The 12766-nt window shown below is 43.8% G+C and overlaps 1 protein-coding gene across 2 annotated transcripts in view; it reads right to left on the minus strand.

Annotated features, from left to right (window-relative positions):
* Positions 1 to 12766, minus strand: part of LOC109872041 (thymocyte selection-associated high mobility group box protein TOX) — a 92428-nt gene that overhangs the window by 17318 nt on the left and 62344 nt on the right. For both annotated transcript variants that reach the window (XM_020463126.2, XM_020463125.2), the window contains exons 4-5: positions 7262 to 7507; positions 2702 to 2953 (exon numbers count right to left, since the gene is read on the minus strand). In XM_020463126.2, coding sequence (XP_020318715.1) covers positions 2702 to 2953; positions 7262 to 7507 — 498 coding nt within the window. The remainder of the gene's footprint in view (positions 1 to 2701; positions 2954 to 7261; positions 7508 to 12766) is intronic.

A 12766-nucleotide genomic window follows, 5' to 3' on the forward strand; every position in this document is an offset into this window, starting at 1 on the left:
AAAAAATGCAAGCAATGTTTCTTGCCTTAGACTGCACATGTTGGGCTTCATTCACAATTGATACTATTCTCTCAACTTCATCTTGTCTTTACATAAACTAAATAATATATGTGAAATTAGTTTTGACTTAGAATAGGCCATTATCATGCACCTGTCAGAACAGGAGCAAGGTTAAAAAAAAAAAAAAATTAAAAAGAGAATGGAGGATGATTTTCCCACGGTTCCTTTTCATGCCAGCCAGGTAGGCTACTCTGGTTGGAAAGCAAAAGCAATGTGTTTAATATTAGGAAAGGTGAGAAATAAATATAGTAGACCTAGCTTATTGAAAGCTGATTGGATCCTCCACTTTTTAATAGAGGCCACCAAAACTCTTATTTTCTCACGCAATTGTATACCATAGCCCAGTGGTTCCCAACCAGGAGTACTAACCCTGGGGGTACTCTGCCCATCCACAGGGGTACTTGAGAAGACTCATGAGACCATAGGCTTACTAGTAAAATACACATGAGGAGTTACTTTAGGGGAACTCCGGGCAGAGCAAAATTCAGTTGGTGGTACAGTAACGAAAAAGGTTGGGAACCACTGGCATAGCCTATAACACTTATTTCATTCCATGCATCAACCAGGTATGAGGAGCTGGCTCTCACTGCCCAACAGGTGATCCTATTCCACTCAAACACACGGCAGGCGGCAGGGTAGCCTAGTGGTTAGAGCGTTGGACTAGTAACCGGAAGGTTGTACATTCAAACCCGGAAGGTTGTAAGTACAAATCTGTCGTTCTGCCCCTGAACAGGCAGTTAACCCACTAGGCCGTCATTGAAAATAAAAATTTGTTCTTAACTGACTTGCCTAGTTAAATAAAGGTAAAAAAAATGTTTTAAACCTGAATGAATGCCAGGGCTCTCATGAAGTGTTTGATTTGATTTACGAATGCATTTGCATTGATGTCAGAGTAGTTTGAGGGACAATACAGTGCTGAGTACCAGACCATTAGGACCTGACGGAGGAACAATAGAGTACATTAGTGACTGGCCATCAGCAAGTTTGGTAAGCTACTAATGAGCATCAGAGCGCAGTTTTGAAGGAGCCTAGTTACCGTGACTCAACGGTCACATGGAATTTGACTGCGGTCATGCTGGTGTGGTGGTAATACGGTCACCTTAACAGCCCTAGGTGTGTGTGGGTGTCTGTATTATAAAGAAGTAAAAAAATGTTGGCGCTTGTGTATGTGTGCATATTTGTGTATGAGGGCGTCAACATCGGTGTGTGTGTGTGGGCGTCGACATGTGTGAGGGCGTCAACATAGGTGTTTGTGTGTGAGGGCGTCAACATAGGTGTTTGTGTGTGAGGGCGTCAACATAGGTGTTTGTGTGTGAGGGCGTCAACATAGGTGTTTGTGTGTGAGGGCGTCAACATAGGTGTTTGTGTGTGAGGGCGTCAACATAGGTGTTTGTGTGTGAGGGCGTCAACATAGGTGTTTGTGTGTGAGGGCGTCAACATAGGTGTTTGTGTGTGAGGGCGTCGACATCAGTGTGTGCTTGTGAATGTGTACGAGTGCGACAACATAAGTGTGTGTGTATATGTGTGTGTGTGAGAGAGTCGTCGACATCAGTGTGTGTGTGTGTGAGGGCGTCGACATCAGTGTGTGTGTATGTGTGTGTGTGAGAGAGTCGTCGACATCAGTGTGTGTGTGTGTGTGAGAAAGGCTTCGACATCAGTGTGTGTGTGTGTGAGGGCGTCGACATCATTGTGTGTGTGTGAGGTCGTCGACATCATTGTGTGTGTGTGTGAGAGAGAGAGGCGTCAACATCAGTGTGTGTGTGTGAGGCATCGACATCAGTGTGTGTGTGTGAGGACGTCGACATCAGTGTGTGTGTGTGTGTGAGGGCGTCAACTTAGGTGTGTGTGTGTGAGGGCGTCGACATCATTGTGTGTGTGTGAGGTCGTCGACATCATTGTGTGTGTGTGTGAGAGAGAGAGGCGTCAACATCAGTGTGTGTGTGTGAGGTATCGACATCAGTGTGTGTGTGTGAGGACGTCGACATCAGTGTGTGTGTGTGTGAGGGCGTCAACTTAGGTGTGTGTGTGTGTGAGGGCGTCGACATCATTGTGTGTGTGTGAGGTCGTCGACATCATTGTGTGTGTGTGTGAGAGAGAGAGGCGTCAACATCAGTGTGTGTGTGTGAGGCATCGACATCAGTGTGTGTGTGTGAGGACGTCGACATCAGTGTGTGTGTGTGTGTGAGGCATCGACATCAGTGTCTGTGTGTGAGGCGTCGACATCAGTGTGTGTGTGTGAGGGCGTCGACATCAGTGTCTGTGTGTGTGAGGGCGTCGACATCAGTGTCTGTGTGTGTGCGAGGCGTCGACATCAGTGTGTGTGTGTGTGTGTGAGAGAGAGAGAGGCATCAACATCAGTGTGTGTGTGTGAGGTTGTCGACATCATTGTGTGTGTGTGAGGTCGTCGACATCAGTGTGTGTGTGTGTGTGTGTGTGTGTGTGTGTGTGTGTGTGTGTGTGAGAGAGGCGTCGACATCAGTGTGTGTGTGTGTGTGTGTGTGTGTGTGTGTGTGTGTGTGTGTGTGTGTGTGTGTGTGTGTGTGTGTGTGTGTGTGTGTGTGTGTGTGTGTGAGATAGGCGTCGACATCAGTGTGTGTGTGAGGGCGTCAACATCAGTGTGTGTGCCAATCACTCTTCTCACCTTTATTGACTCTTCATTGTCATCCTCATGAACAGAGCTAGAAGGAGAGGGTGTGGCCGACTTGCTCCCAGGGGGAGATGGGGAATTATGGGTAACGTTGTTTCCGCTCAGTCCCAACTGGGTGTTGAGTTGTGATTGGTTGATGGTGGTAAGTTGACTCTGATGTCCCATGCCTGATTGGCTCCTGGATCTGAGTGCTTCCATTGGCTGATGGCTGCTGTACCGGGAATCGGAGTTGACCATTTGTTGCATCTGGGGGGAAAAAATGTAGCGTTGTTTTTAAATGGCATTAAAATAGCATACAATAATGCTACTTTTAACTCTCTTTAACCCACTCCTAGAAACGCTCTTGAAACAGCTCTGCTCAGTCACACTCACTCACATATACACTCACTAATGGTTCTTCACACACATCTTTGTTTCAACCATGACTGAAATCCTAACTAACATTCTTCAGCACAAGAACAATGTCATTTTTGTCTTTCCACAGGAAACACGGTTGTAGGTTGTGATTGAATAGCCTCTTCAGTGTGGCCCCCTGCCCCCACCCCACCCCAGAGTGTGGCCAGGTCACCTGATACCACAGGGACTGACAGGTGACCTGGGCGACGCCTCACACCTGCTATTGTCCCCGACACCATGTCATACACAATGTCCCTGACACCATGTCATACACAATGTCCCTGACACCATGTCATACACAATGTCCCCGACACCATGTCATACACAATGTCCCTGACACCATGTCATACACAATGTCCCCGACACCATGTCATACACATTGTCCCTGACACCATGTCATACACAATGTCCCCGATAGGTGAGGCTTGGGCGGAGAGGCTCACCTCAACACCAGGACACGTGAGGCTTGGGAGGAGAGGCTCACCTCAATACCAGGACAGGTGAGGCTTGGGAGGAGAGGCTCACCTCAATACCAGGACAGGTGAGGCTTGAGCGGAGAGGCTCACCTCAATACCAGGACAGGTGAGGCTTGGGAGGAGAGGCTCACCTCAATACCAGGACAGGTGAGGCTTGGGAGGAGAGGCTCACCTCAATACCAGGACAGGTGAGGCTTGGGAGGAGAGGCTCACCTCAACACAAGGACAGGTGAGGCTTGGGCGGAGAGGCTCACCTCAATACCAGGACAGGTGAGGCTTGGGCGGAGAGGCTCACCTCAACACCAGGACACGTGAGGCTTGGGAGGAGAGGCTCACCTCAATACCAGGACAGGTGAGGCTTGGGCGGAGAGGCTCACCTCAACACCAGGACAGGTGAGGCTTGGGAGGAGAGGCTCACCTCAACACCAGGACAGGTGAGGCTTGGGCGGAGAGGCTCACCTCAACACCAGGACAGGTGAGGCTTGGGAGGAGAGGCTCACCTCAACACCAGGACAGGTGAGGCTTGGGAGGAGAGGCTCACCTCAACACTAGGACAGGTGAGGCTTGGGAGGAGAGGCTCACCTCAACACTAGGACAGGTGACTCCTGTTAACTCTGTAATCTACAGAGATTAGCTCCATCCCCTCCAGCCAACTAACACCTTCACCCCTTATATCACCAACGACCCCATGACCTCTTCTGCCTCTTCTCTCCTCTTTTTGAAGAATAGGTGAATAACACACTCTTTTTCCTCCAGGCTACTTCCTGTGCCCAACCACTGAGCACCTCCTCTCCTTATACAGATGTGTAACTGTTGGTACCGCCAGATAAAGCACATCATCGTAAAAGTTTAGCAACTGTCGGTTACCGTGGAAAACAACCTAATCCCCATGGTGACGTGAGGGAACTTTCCGAAGTATCGGAGAGGTGAGTCACAAGCCAGGTCATCATTATGACACTAATATGAATGGATACCAAAGATTCTTTTATCTTTGTCTGACTAACAACCCCACCTTATGGTATCAATAACGTGGGTGGATTTCATTGGGGGGGGGGGGGGGAATGCAAACTAGTGCATTACGAACAGGAAACTGGCGGTAGTGGAATGCTGGTAAAAAGCTAGATGCTCATTTTTTTTTTAATATAAAAGTGATTGGGGTAGTTTGGCTCATGACTGGCTAAGTGACATATCAGGAATGATTCTTTTTCCAATATCCCACCATCTCCCCCCTCTGCTTAGTACATCTTAAATTAAGGAAAAAGTAAACTACTTATCTCTAGACCTACATCATTCTTTTGAATATCTTCTCAAATAAAAAGGTGTAAAGATACACTGCTTTTATCCCCGGGTTCTGTGAAAAAAATCACATCCCAGAACTGAATTTCTCTTCAACAGTTTCTCTATTAATCGAACACTTACTCAAATGGAGTTCATTATAATCCCCTAACGGTGGTTAGTAACAATATGGCCAGAGACTGAGAGAATGAAGGCTAAACGTATAGAAGACATGGTTCCATCAGTCCAGCCTCTTTCATTCCTTGCCGCGGCAACAAGCTCTCAGCCTCGTTGCCTGGCAACCATAATTCATAGCCACTCTAAATGGATGTTCGGTGAGAACATTAAGGTGAATGGGAACAAAATACCCTTTGTCAATCTGGGGAGTCTTTCAGCCAGCAGGTCATCCACCCCTGCTCCTTTTCCCTTCTTGCAAAAAACAACAACAACAATTTACGAATGTTGGGCAATAGAAAACACTAATGTTTAAGTTACTTAGTGAATGTGAAATATAATATTTTTTAAAAATATATATATTTGACCTTTATTTAACTAGGCAAGTCAGTTAAGAACAAATTCTTATTTTCAATGACGGCCTAGGAACAGTGGGTTAACTGCCTGTTCAGGGGCAGAACGACAGATTTGTACCTTGTCAGCTCAGGGATTCGAGCCAAGATGTTAGCTACTTAGTGAATGTGAAACATAATATGGTCGTAGCCAAGATGTTTTAGCTACTTAGTGAATGTGAAACATAATATGGTCATAGCCAAGATGTTTTAGCTACTTAGTGAATGTGAAACATAATATGGTCGTAGCCAAGATGTTTTAGCTACTTAGTGAATGTGAAACATAATATGGTCGTAGCCAAGATGTTAACTACTTAGTGAATGTGAAACATAATATGGTCGTAGCCAAGATGTTTTAGCTACTTAGTGAATGTGAAACATAATATGGTCGTAGCCAAGATGTTTTAGCTACTTAGTGAATGTGAAACATAATATGGTCGTAGCCAAGATGTTTTAGCTACTTAGTGAATGTGAAACATAATATGGTCGTAGCCAAGATGTTAACTACTTAGTGAATGTGAAACATAATATGGTCGTAGCCAAGATGTTTTAGCTACTTAGTGAATGTGAAACATAATATGGTCGTAGCCAAGATGTTTTAGCTACTTAGTGAATGTGAAACATAATATGGTCATAGACAAGATGTTTTAGCTACTTAGTGAATGTGAAACATAATATGGTCGTAGCCAAGATGTTTTAGCTACTTTCTGAATGTGAAACATAATATGGTCATAGCCAAGATGTTTTAGCTACTTAGTGAATGTGAAACATAATATGGTCGTAGCCAAGATGTTTTAGCTACTTAGTGAATGTGAAACATAATATGGTCATAGACAAGATGTTTTAGCTACTTAGTGAATGTGAAACATAATATGGTCGTAGCCAAGATGTTTTAGCTACTTTCTGAATGTGAAACATAATATGGTCATAGCCAAGATGTTTTAGCTACTTAGTGAATGTGAAACATAATATGGTCGTAGCCAAGATGTTTTAGCTACTTAGTGAATGTGAAACATAATATGGTCATAGACAAGATGTTTGGCCTAAAGTGGAAAATAAGCTGATATGTCCAGCCTTGGAAATCATTAAGTCCCACATTGAAAAGGGAAATTGGGTTATATGGTTTAAGAATGAGGCTATGAGGTTCCATATCCCTGGCTAGTAGGACCCGGGAGCTAAACACACACAGCTACACAGGTCTGATTAATGGAAATAAATATGCTCTAGGGAAAATCATAAAGACCATGTAGACCGCACACGGTGAAACCATGTAGCTCCTCAGTGGTGGAGGTGCTGATGACACATAATATTGAATATGGTGAACATGGCCAAAGGCAGAAAGAATCATGTCTGAGAGCGGGAGGTGAGAAGTTTCACTTTGACGAGAATGGGAGATGATCTCCAATACCTATGCAGAGTAGTTAACCACGGTTAGTCATGTCACCTATCACATTGTGAGGTTTCTGCATGGAAAGACAAATCTAAAAGTTAAAGTTTCGTTTCATCCCTTTTTCAAAAGTCAAGACTTGCATTGAGTGTATTTCTTCTGAATGTCACCCCACCAGATTGTTTTCGATTTCTAGTGAATAAATATCAGGGGAAAACTCCCCATCAACCATCTGAAAACATCCATTAGTACAGTGGAGACCCAATGGGGTGTCCAGGATTTTGTTCTATCCCTGCACCAACACACCTGATTGAACCAACCAACCACTCGTCAAGCCCTCGATTACTTGGATCAGGTGTGTTGTTGCTGGTATGGAACATATGCCTGCACTCACAGCTGCCCTCCAGAGCAGAAAATCGCACACTGCTTGCTAGTGGCATCAGGCTAGACTCACCACAGACAGGGTGCTGGACATCAGGCTGCCATTTTGGCTCAAGAGCCCTCCATCCTGGCCCATCATGTCCATTCCCTGAAGGTGGAAGGGGTGTAGGCCACTCTGGGAGTGAACGGGAGCCAGCGGGTGGTAGGAGCCAGACTCCGACTCTGGTAGGTGGGGGTGCAGCATGTGTTCTGGGATGGTGGGAGGTGTGATGGGGGGAATGTTGAAGTCTTCATCCCCCAAACTGGGCACTGGGTAGGACTGTAAAAGAAGAGGAGTGGGATAAACAGAATATGTTAGAGAATAATAACATAACAATATTACCATTTAGGAGAAATGTTTTAGTGGATGCAAGTCCAACCAAACTGAGCACTCAAACACATTAGGCTAAGAGCACAGTAGAGGTGGATGCTATACATTGATACTAGTGGATGAGGTGAGTTTCCCCTGTACCAGGTAAAGCTCTTTGAGCGTCTGAAAATCAATCCAATTCATTATTACTACAGTATTATATTACAGCTCAACTACAGCACTGCGATGCAGAACATGCAGATGGCTTCAGATAATTATAGTAGTCATTAATAGACTACTATAGTTCCATGAGTCTTTATTAAGACTGCAGCGGGACTTCTGTAAATACCTCCTAAATTAGTTATATTATTAGAAGGCAATTAGGATTAATGATGTACACTGCCTTGAACGATTCTTATGATCAACAATACCAACAATGAGGATTAATCATCATCGTTAATGCAATCACGATTACTTGACTTAATTCATGCATACATGATGAACTACACATAGGAAACATATAAGTTCATTTCACATGTAACCAAATGTTTTTTAATGATTCCGGCTAAATAAAAGGGGGTTTGAGGGTATGTAAATGTATGTAATTAAAAGGCTTATTTTATGTGTCTCCACAGTGAGTTCCACTTGGCTGTGCAGGATGATCTGTCTCCCTTTCAATCTCTTTGGACCCCTTTTTAGCTTGAAAAATGTATAGCAGACAAGGTAGATGAAAGGCAGTAAAAATCTGAAGCAAACCATAAATTATTCTGTAAACACTGCAAAAAACTGCACTCACCTCGAATCAACAGGAAATGTGTGTTAAGGTATCTGTACCAGTGGAGGATAGTGGGAGGAGCTATAAGAGGATGGGTTCATTGTAATGGCTGGAATGGAGTAAATGGAACAGAGTAAAACATGGTTTCCATATGTTTGATGTGTTAGATACCGTTCCATTTATTCCATTCCAGCCATTAAAATGAGCCTGTCCTCCTATAGCTCCTCCCACCAACCTCCTCTGGTCTATACAGCTCTGAAATAGGAACCATTTCCATAAAGAGAGAAAGAACTATGCAACACATCAACTTGCTCTTGATCAATTAGACCCACACAATTTAGTTTTACTCGGTGAAGCTTTCCAAAAGACGACAGCACAACAAATCACACTTCTGATACAAGTCAAATGTTTTATTTTTCTCTCTACCCCAGAAGTCTTTTTCCCAGTTTCATCAGAGGGCCCAGGAGTTACACTCTGCCTCTACTACCTCCTCGTTGATTCCCTCCAAGATTTTCATTACCACTAATTTACAGCTTTTATTTGCTGAAAACAAAATGGAGCTGACAGACAGCCAACTCCAGGCAATTAGGCAGAGAATCAGTTCCAAAACCCATCTCTACTGAAATACCAGCCCAACTGTTCTTTTAAAAGACGGTAATAATCGTTTTAATGAGCTTCCTTCAGCTTCTCTCTCTCTCTCTCTCTCTCTCTCTCTCTCGCTCTCTCTCTCTGCTAAAAGCCAACATTTTGCATTCATTTGCATATTTGATTGTGTTTCCTCTCACAGATGTCGAAGTTGGTTGGTTGGTAGGAAATATGTTGGCACAATTCATACAGTAAGGTTTTCAGGAACGCAAAATGATTTTACTGTCATAAAAACAAAAAGATTGTCATAATGGTTGTTGCCTGGGGGTTACTTGATGATATTGATATTGCTTCAAATTTGACAAATGATTTTGTTTTGCTTATCATTTCTCTATACATAGGCCTACAGACAGACCTTACATTGGGACTTAATAAAAGGCCAAGTCAATGTTGTGGCAAAGGCGTTTCAAAGTATGGACATAAAACATTGATAATTACATAACAACAACAAACATGACAGTTACATAACTAACTTCCTGTGCAGAGTTCTAATGTAGTTGTTTTTAAACTCTGTGGCCCTCAATATACACTCAATATACAGTATGCACCCATCTACTCTGGTTTTCTAATATTCACACTGAAGAGAGTCATGGGAGAACATGAGTCGAGGCCAGACAGACAGCAATGTTACATGTGTAACATGAGAGTGATGGTTACCAAGTGATCAAGAGGAGAGAAGAGAGACAAACTATCAATGGATAGAGACAGAGAGAAAAAATATGTACTGTATTGTAAACCTGTAAATCAGGGATGGGCAACTTTGATGGGTGTGGGGGCCACAAAGAATCGGAACTCTTTACCCACATCCATACCCACACATCAGGTCAGAGCCGACCCTAGCCTTTTGGGGGCCCTAAGTGAGATTTCGTTGGAGGCCCACCCCCCAACCAAATTACTATTCTAACTCTCAACAGTAAGTTGAAACCCCAACTGAGTTCCAACATTTTAAAATGTTTTATTTGGAAATGAAATGGCGGGTCTACAAAAGTGAGGCCCGAGCCACCAGTTGCTCATCCCTGTTATAAATCATCCTGTCTATTAGTGACTTCATCATCTGTAATAAAGGTGAGGAATTGGATGTCCAGGGTCACAGCATCAGGGGGTAAGATGTCAATACAGCGACACTTGTTACTGTTCAGTCTGTTTGATCTCGGAGACTATGATGAAGACAAATACAATGTGTTGTTTCATGTTGTCCTCACTTTCTAACACATCTACACCATCTGCAGTGAATAAAAATAGAAAGATAAGTAACATATTGGACCTTTAAATGTTACAAAAGCGGCAAAAAAGGCTCTTCAAATTCTTTGTGGTCAAGAAGGTGTTAATTAAGTTAAGAAGCCTACAGTGAAGATACAGTATGCCCACACAGCAGTAGCCTTGTGATTAGGGGTGCACATTTTAGGGAATATTCAGAGGTGGAAACTTTCCGTGTGAATTAACGGGAATATATAGGAATTAATGGAAATATGCTAATTAATATTAACACCATTTAAATGTAGATGTTTTTTGCATTGGATATATTTACCATATCATATGGAGACAGAAACACAAACCTTTAACCTTATCATATCAGGAATCAAGGTAAGACCCAGATGCAGACTGTCAAAGTTACAGTGTTTATTGTAGAAACAGGGGCAGGCAAAGACAGGTCAAGGCAGGCAGGGGTTGAACATCCAGGGTAAGGCAGAGGTACAGGATAGCAGGCAGACTCAGGGTCAGGGACAGGCAGAGAGGTCAGAAGGGTGGGTACAGGGTCAGGACAGGCAAAGTTCAAAAACCAGGAGGACGAGAAAAGAGAGGCTGGGAAAAGATAGGAGCTGACAGGAAAATGCTGGCAAGCTTGAACAAACAAGACGAACTGGAAACAAACAGACAGAGAACACAGGTATAAATACACAGGGGATAATTGGGAAGATGGGCGACACCTGGAGGCGGGTGGAGGACAGGTGAAACAGTTCAGGGCGTGACATAAGTAGACATAATTGCAAACGATTAAATCCTTCCAATCTATTTTTTTTTAAAGAGTTAAGAATTTAACTTTAATTAAATGAGTTGACTCTTCACATGGGATGATTACACTGAACAACACAATAAAGGGAATATTGAATGATCCCCAATGATCCATCGCATCTGTAAAATGATCTAGAAACTAAAGCTTTGGTTGTTTTCCTATCAGGCTTCCATGTCTTCTCCCTGGACCTCCTCAATGTCCACCTCTTGAACATCAGACTCTGAGGCCTCATCTTCACTGTCACTTTCCAACCTTGTTGAGGATGGCTCGTTGTCAGGTTCAAAATCCTCAAATTTGCCCGTACGGCCACCAATTTTTGAACCCTTGTATTGGTCAGCCTGTGTGTATGTGTGTTCCCAAACAAGGACCAGTTGTGCTCTAAGGCGGCTGATGTTGGTGGGATCTGGAGGATGATGGAGCCAACAGGGTAAAGAGCCTCAGATCCACAAAGTCCCTTCCACCAGGTGGCTGATGAGATATGTTGGCACGGCTGCCATATTGCATCTCCATCCCAAAGCCCTTGCTTGGAAGTGTACTTCACCAGACTGCCAAGAACCTTGCCCTCATCCAGGCCAAGGTGGCGAGACACGGTAATGATGACACCATAGGCCTTGTTGATCTCTGCACCAGACAGGATGCTGACAGCATACTTGGGGTCCAACTCGTACGCTGCGGTGTGTATGGGCTTCAGGCAGAAGTCTTCACGCTTTTTGATGTATTTCAGAACTGTCTCCATCGGCAGACTGTGATATAGCCATTTCTTGGAGCAACTCCTTCCCCTCCAGGAGACCAAAATTATGACAACACCACCCAAATCGGTGTTGCTGGGCAGCTTCAATGTGGTGCTCTTATTCTTCTCACTTTGCTTGGTGAGGTAGATTGCTGCTATAACTTGATGACTCATTACATACCTAACCATTTCCTTGGCTTTCTTGTAGAGTGTAACCATTGTTTCAGTGCCATGATGTCCTTGGGCAGCAGATTCAATACATGAGCAGCACAGACAATGGGTTTGATTGGAGAGTAGGACTCCTCCACTTTAGACCAAGCAGCCTTCGTGTTCGCAGCATTGTCTGTCACCAGTGCAAATCCCTTCTGTGGTCCAAGATGACTGCCTTCAGCTCATCTGCAATGTATAGACCGGTGTGTCTGTTGTCCCTTGTGTCTGTGCTCTTGTAGAATACTGGTTGAGGGGTGGAGATTATGTAGTTAATTATTCCTTGCCCACGAACATTTGACCACCCATCAGAGATGATTGCAATACAGTCTGCTTTCTCTATGATTTACTTGAACTCTGTTGAACTCTGCACCCAGCAAATTAGTAGATAAAGCATGTCTGGTTGGAGGGGTGTATGCTGAGTGAAGTACATTCAAAAATCTCGTCCAATACACATTGCCTGTGAGCATCAGATGTGAACCAGTTGCATACACAGCTCGAACAAAACATTCATCAGCATTTCTCTGACTACGTTCCTCCATTGAGCCAAAATAACTTCTGATTCCAGGAGGACCATGAGCTGTTGCTATCAATAAGGTGTCTGATTCATAATTTTCACCTCAAATAGAAGTAGAGGGATTTTTGTCAGAGGTTGCTTGTTGTGAGAGCTGAGGGAACTTTATGCACTTGGCCAGATGATTCTGCATCTTGTTGCATTCTTTACATATGATTCACATATTACATTAGCTGCAGTGAAATGTCTCCACACATTAGATAGTGCCCGTGGCGTTTTCCTGTAAAGATTGAGAAGAAAAGATGTTAAAAAAACAACAAATACAATTCCATGTACAGATAAAT

Source organism: Oncorhynchus kisutch, linkage group LG27 (genome assembly GCF_002021735.2).
Source record: "Oncorhynchus kisutch isolate 150728-3 linkage group LG27, Okis_V2, whole genome shotgun sequence".
NCBI classification, from domain to species: Eukaryota; Metazoa; Chordata; class Actinopteri; order Salmoniformes; family Salmonidae; genus Oncorhynchus; species Oncorhynchus kisutch.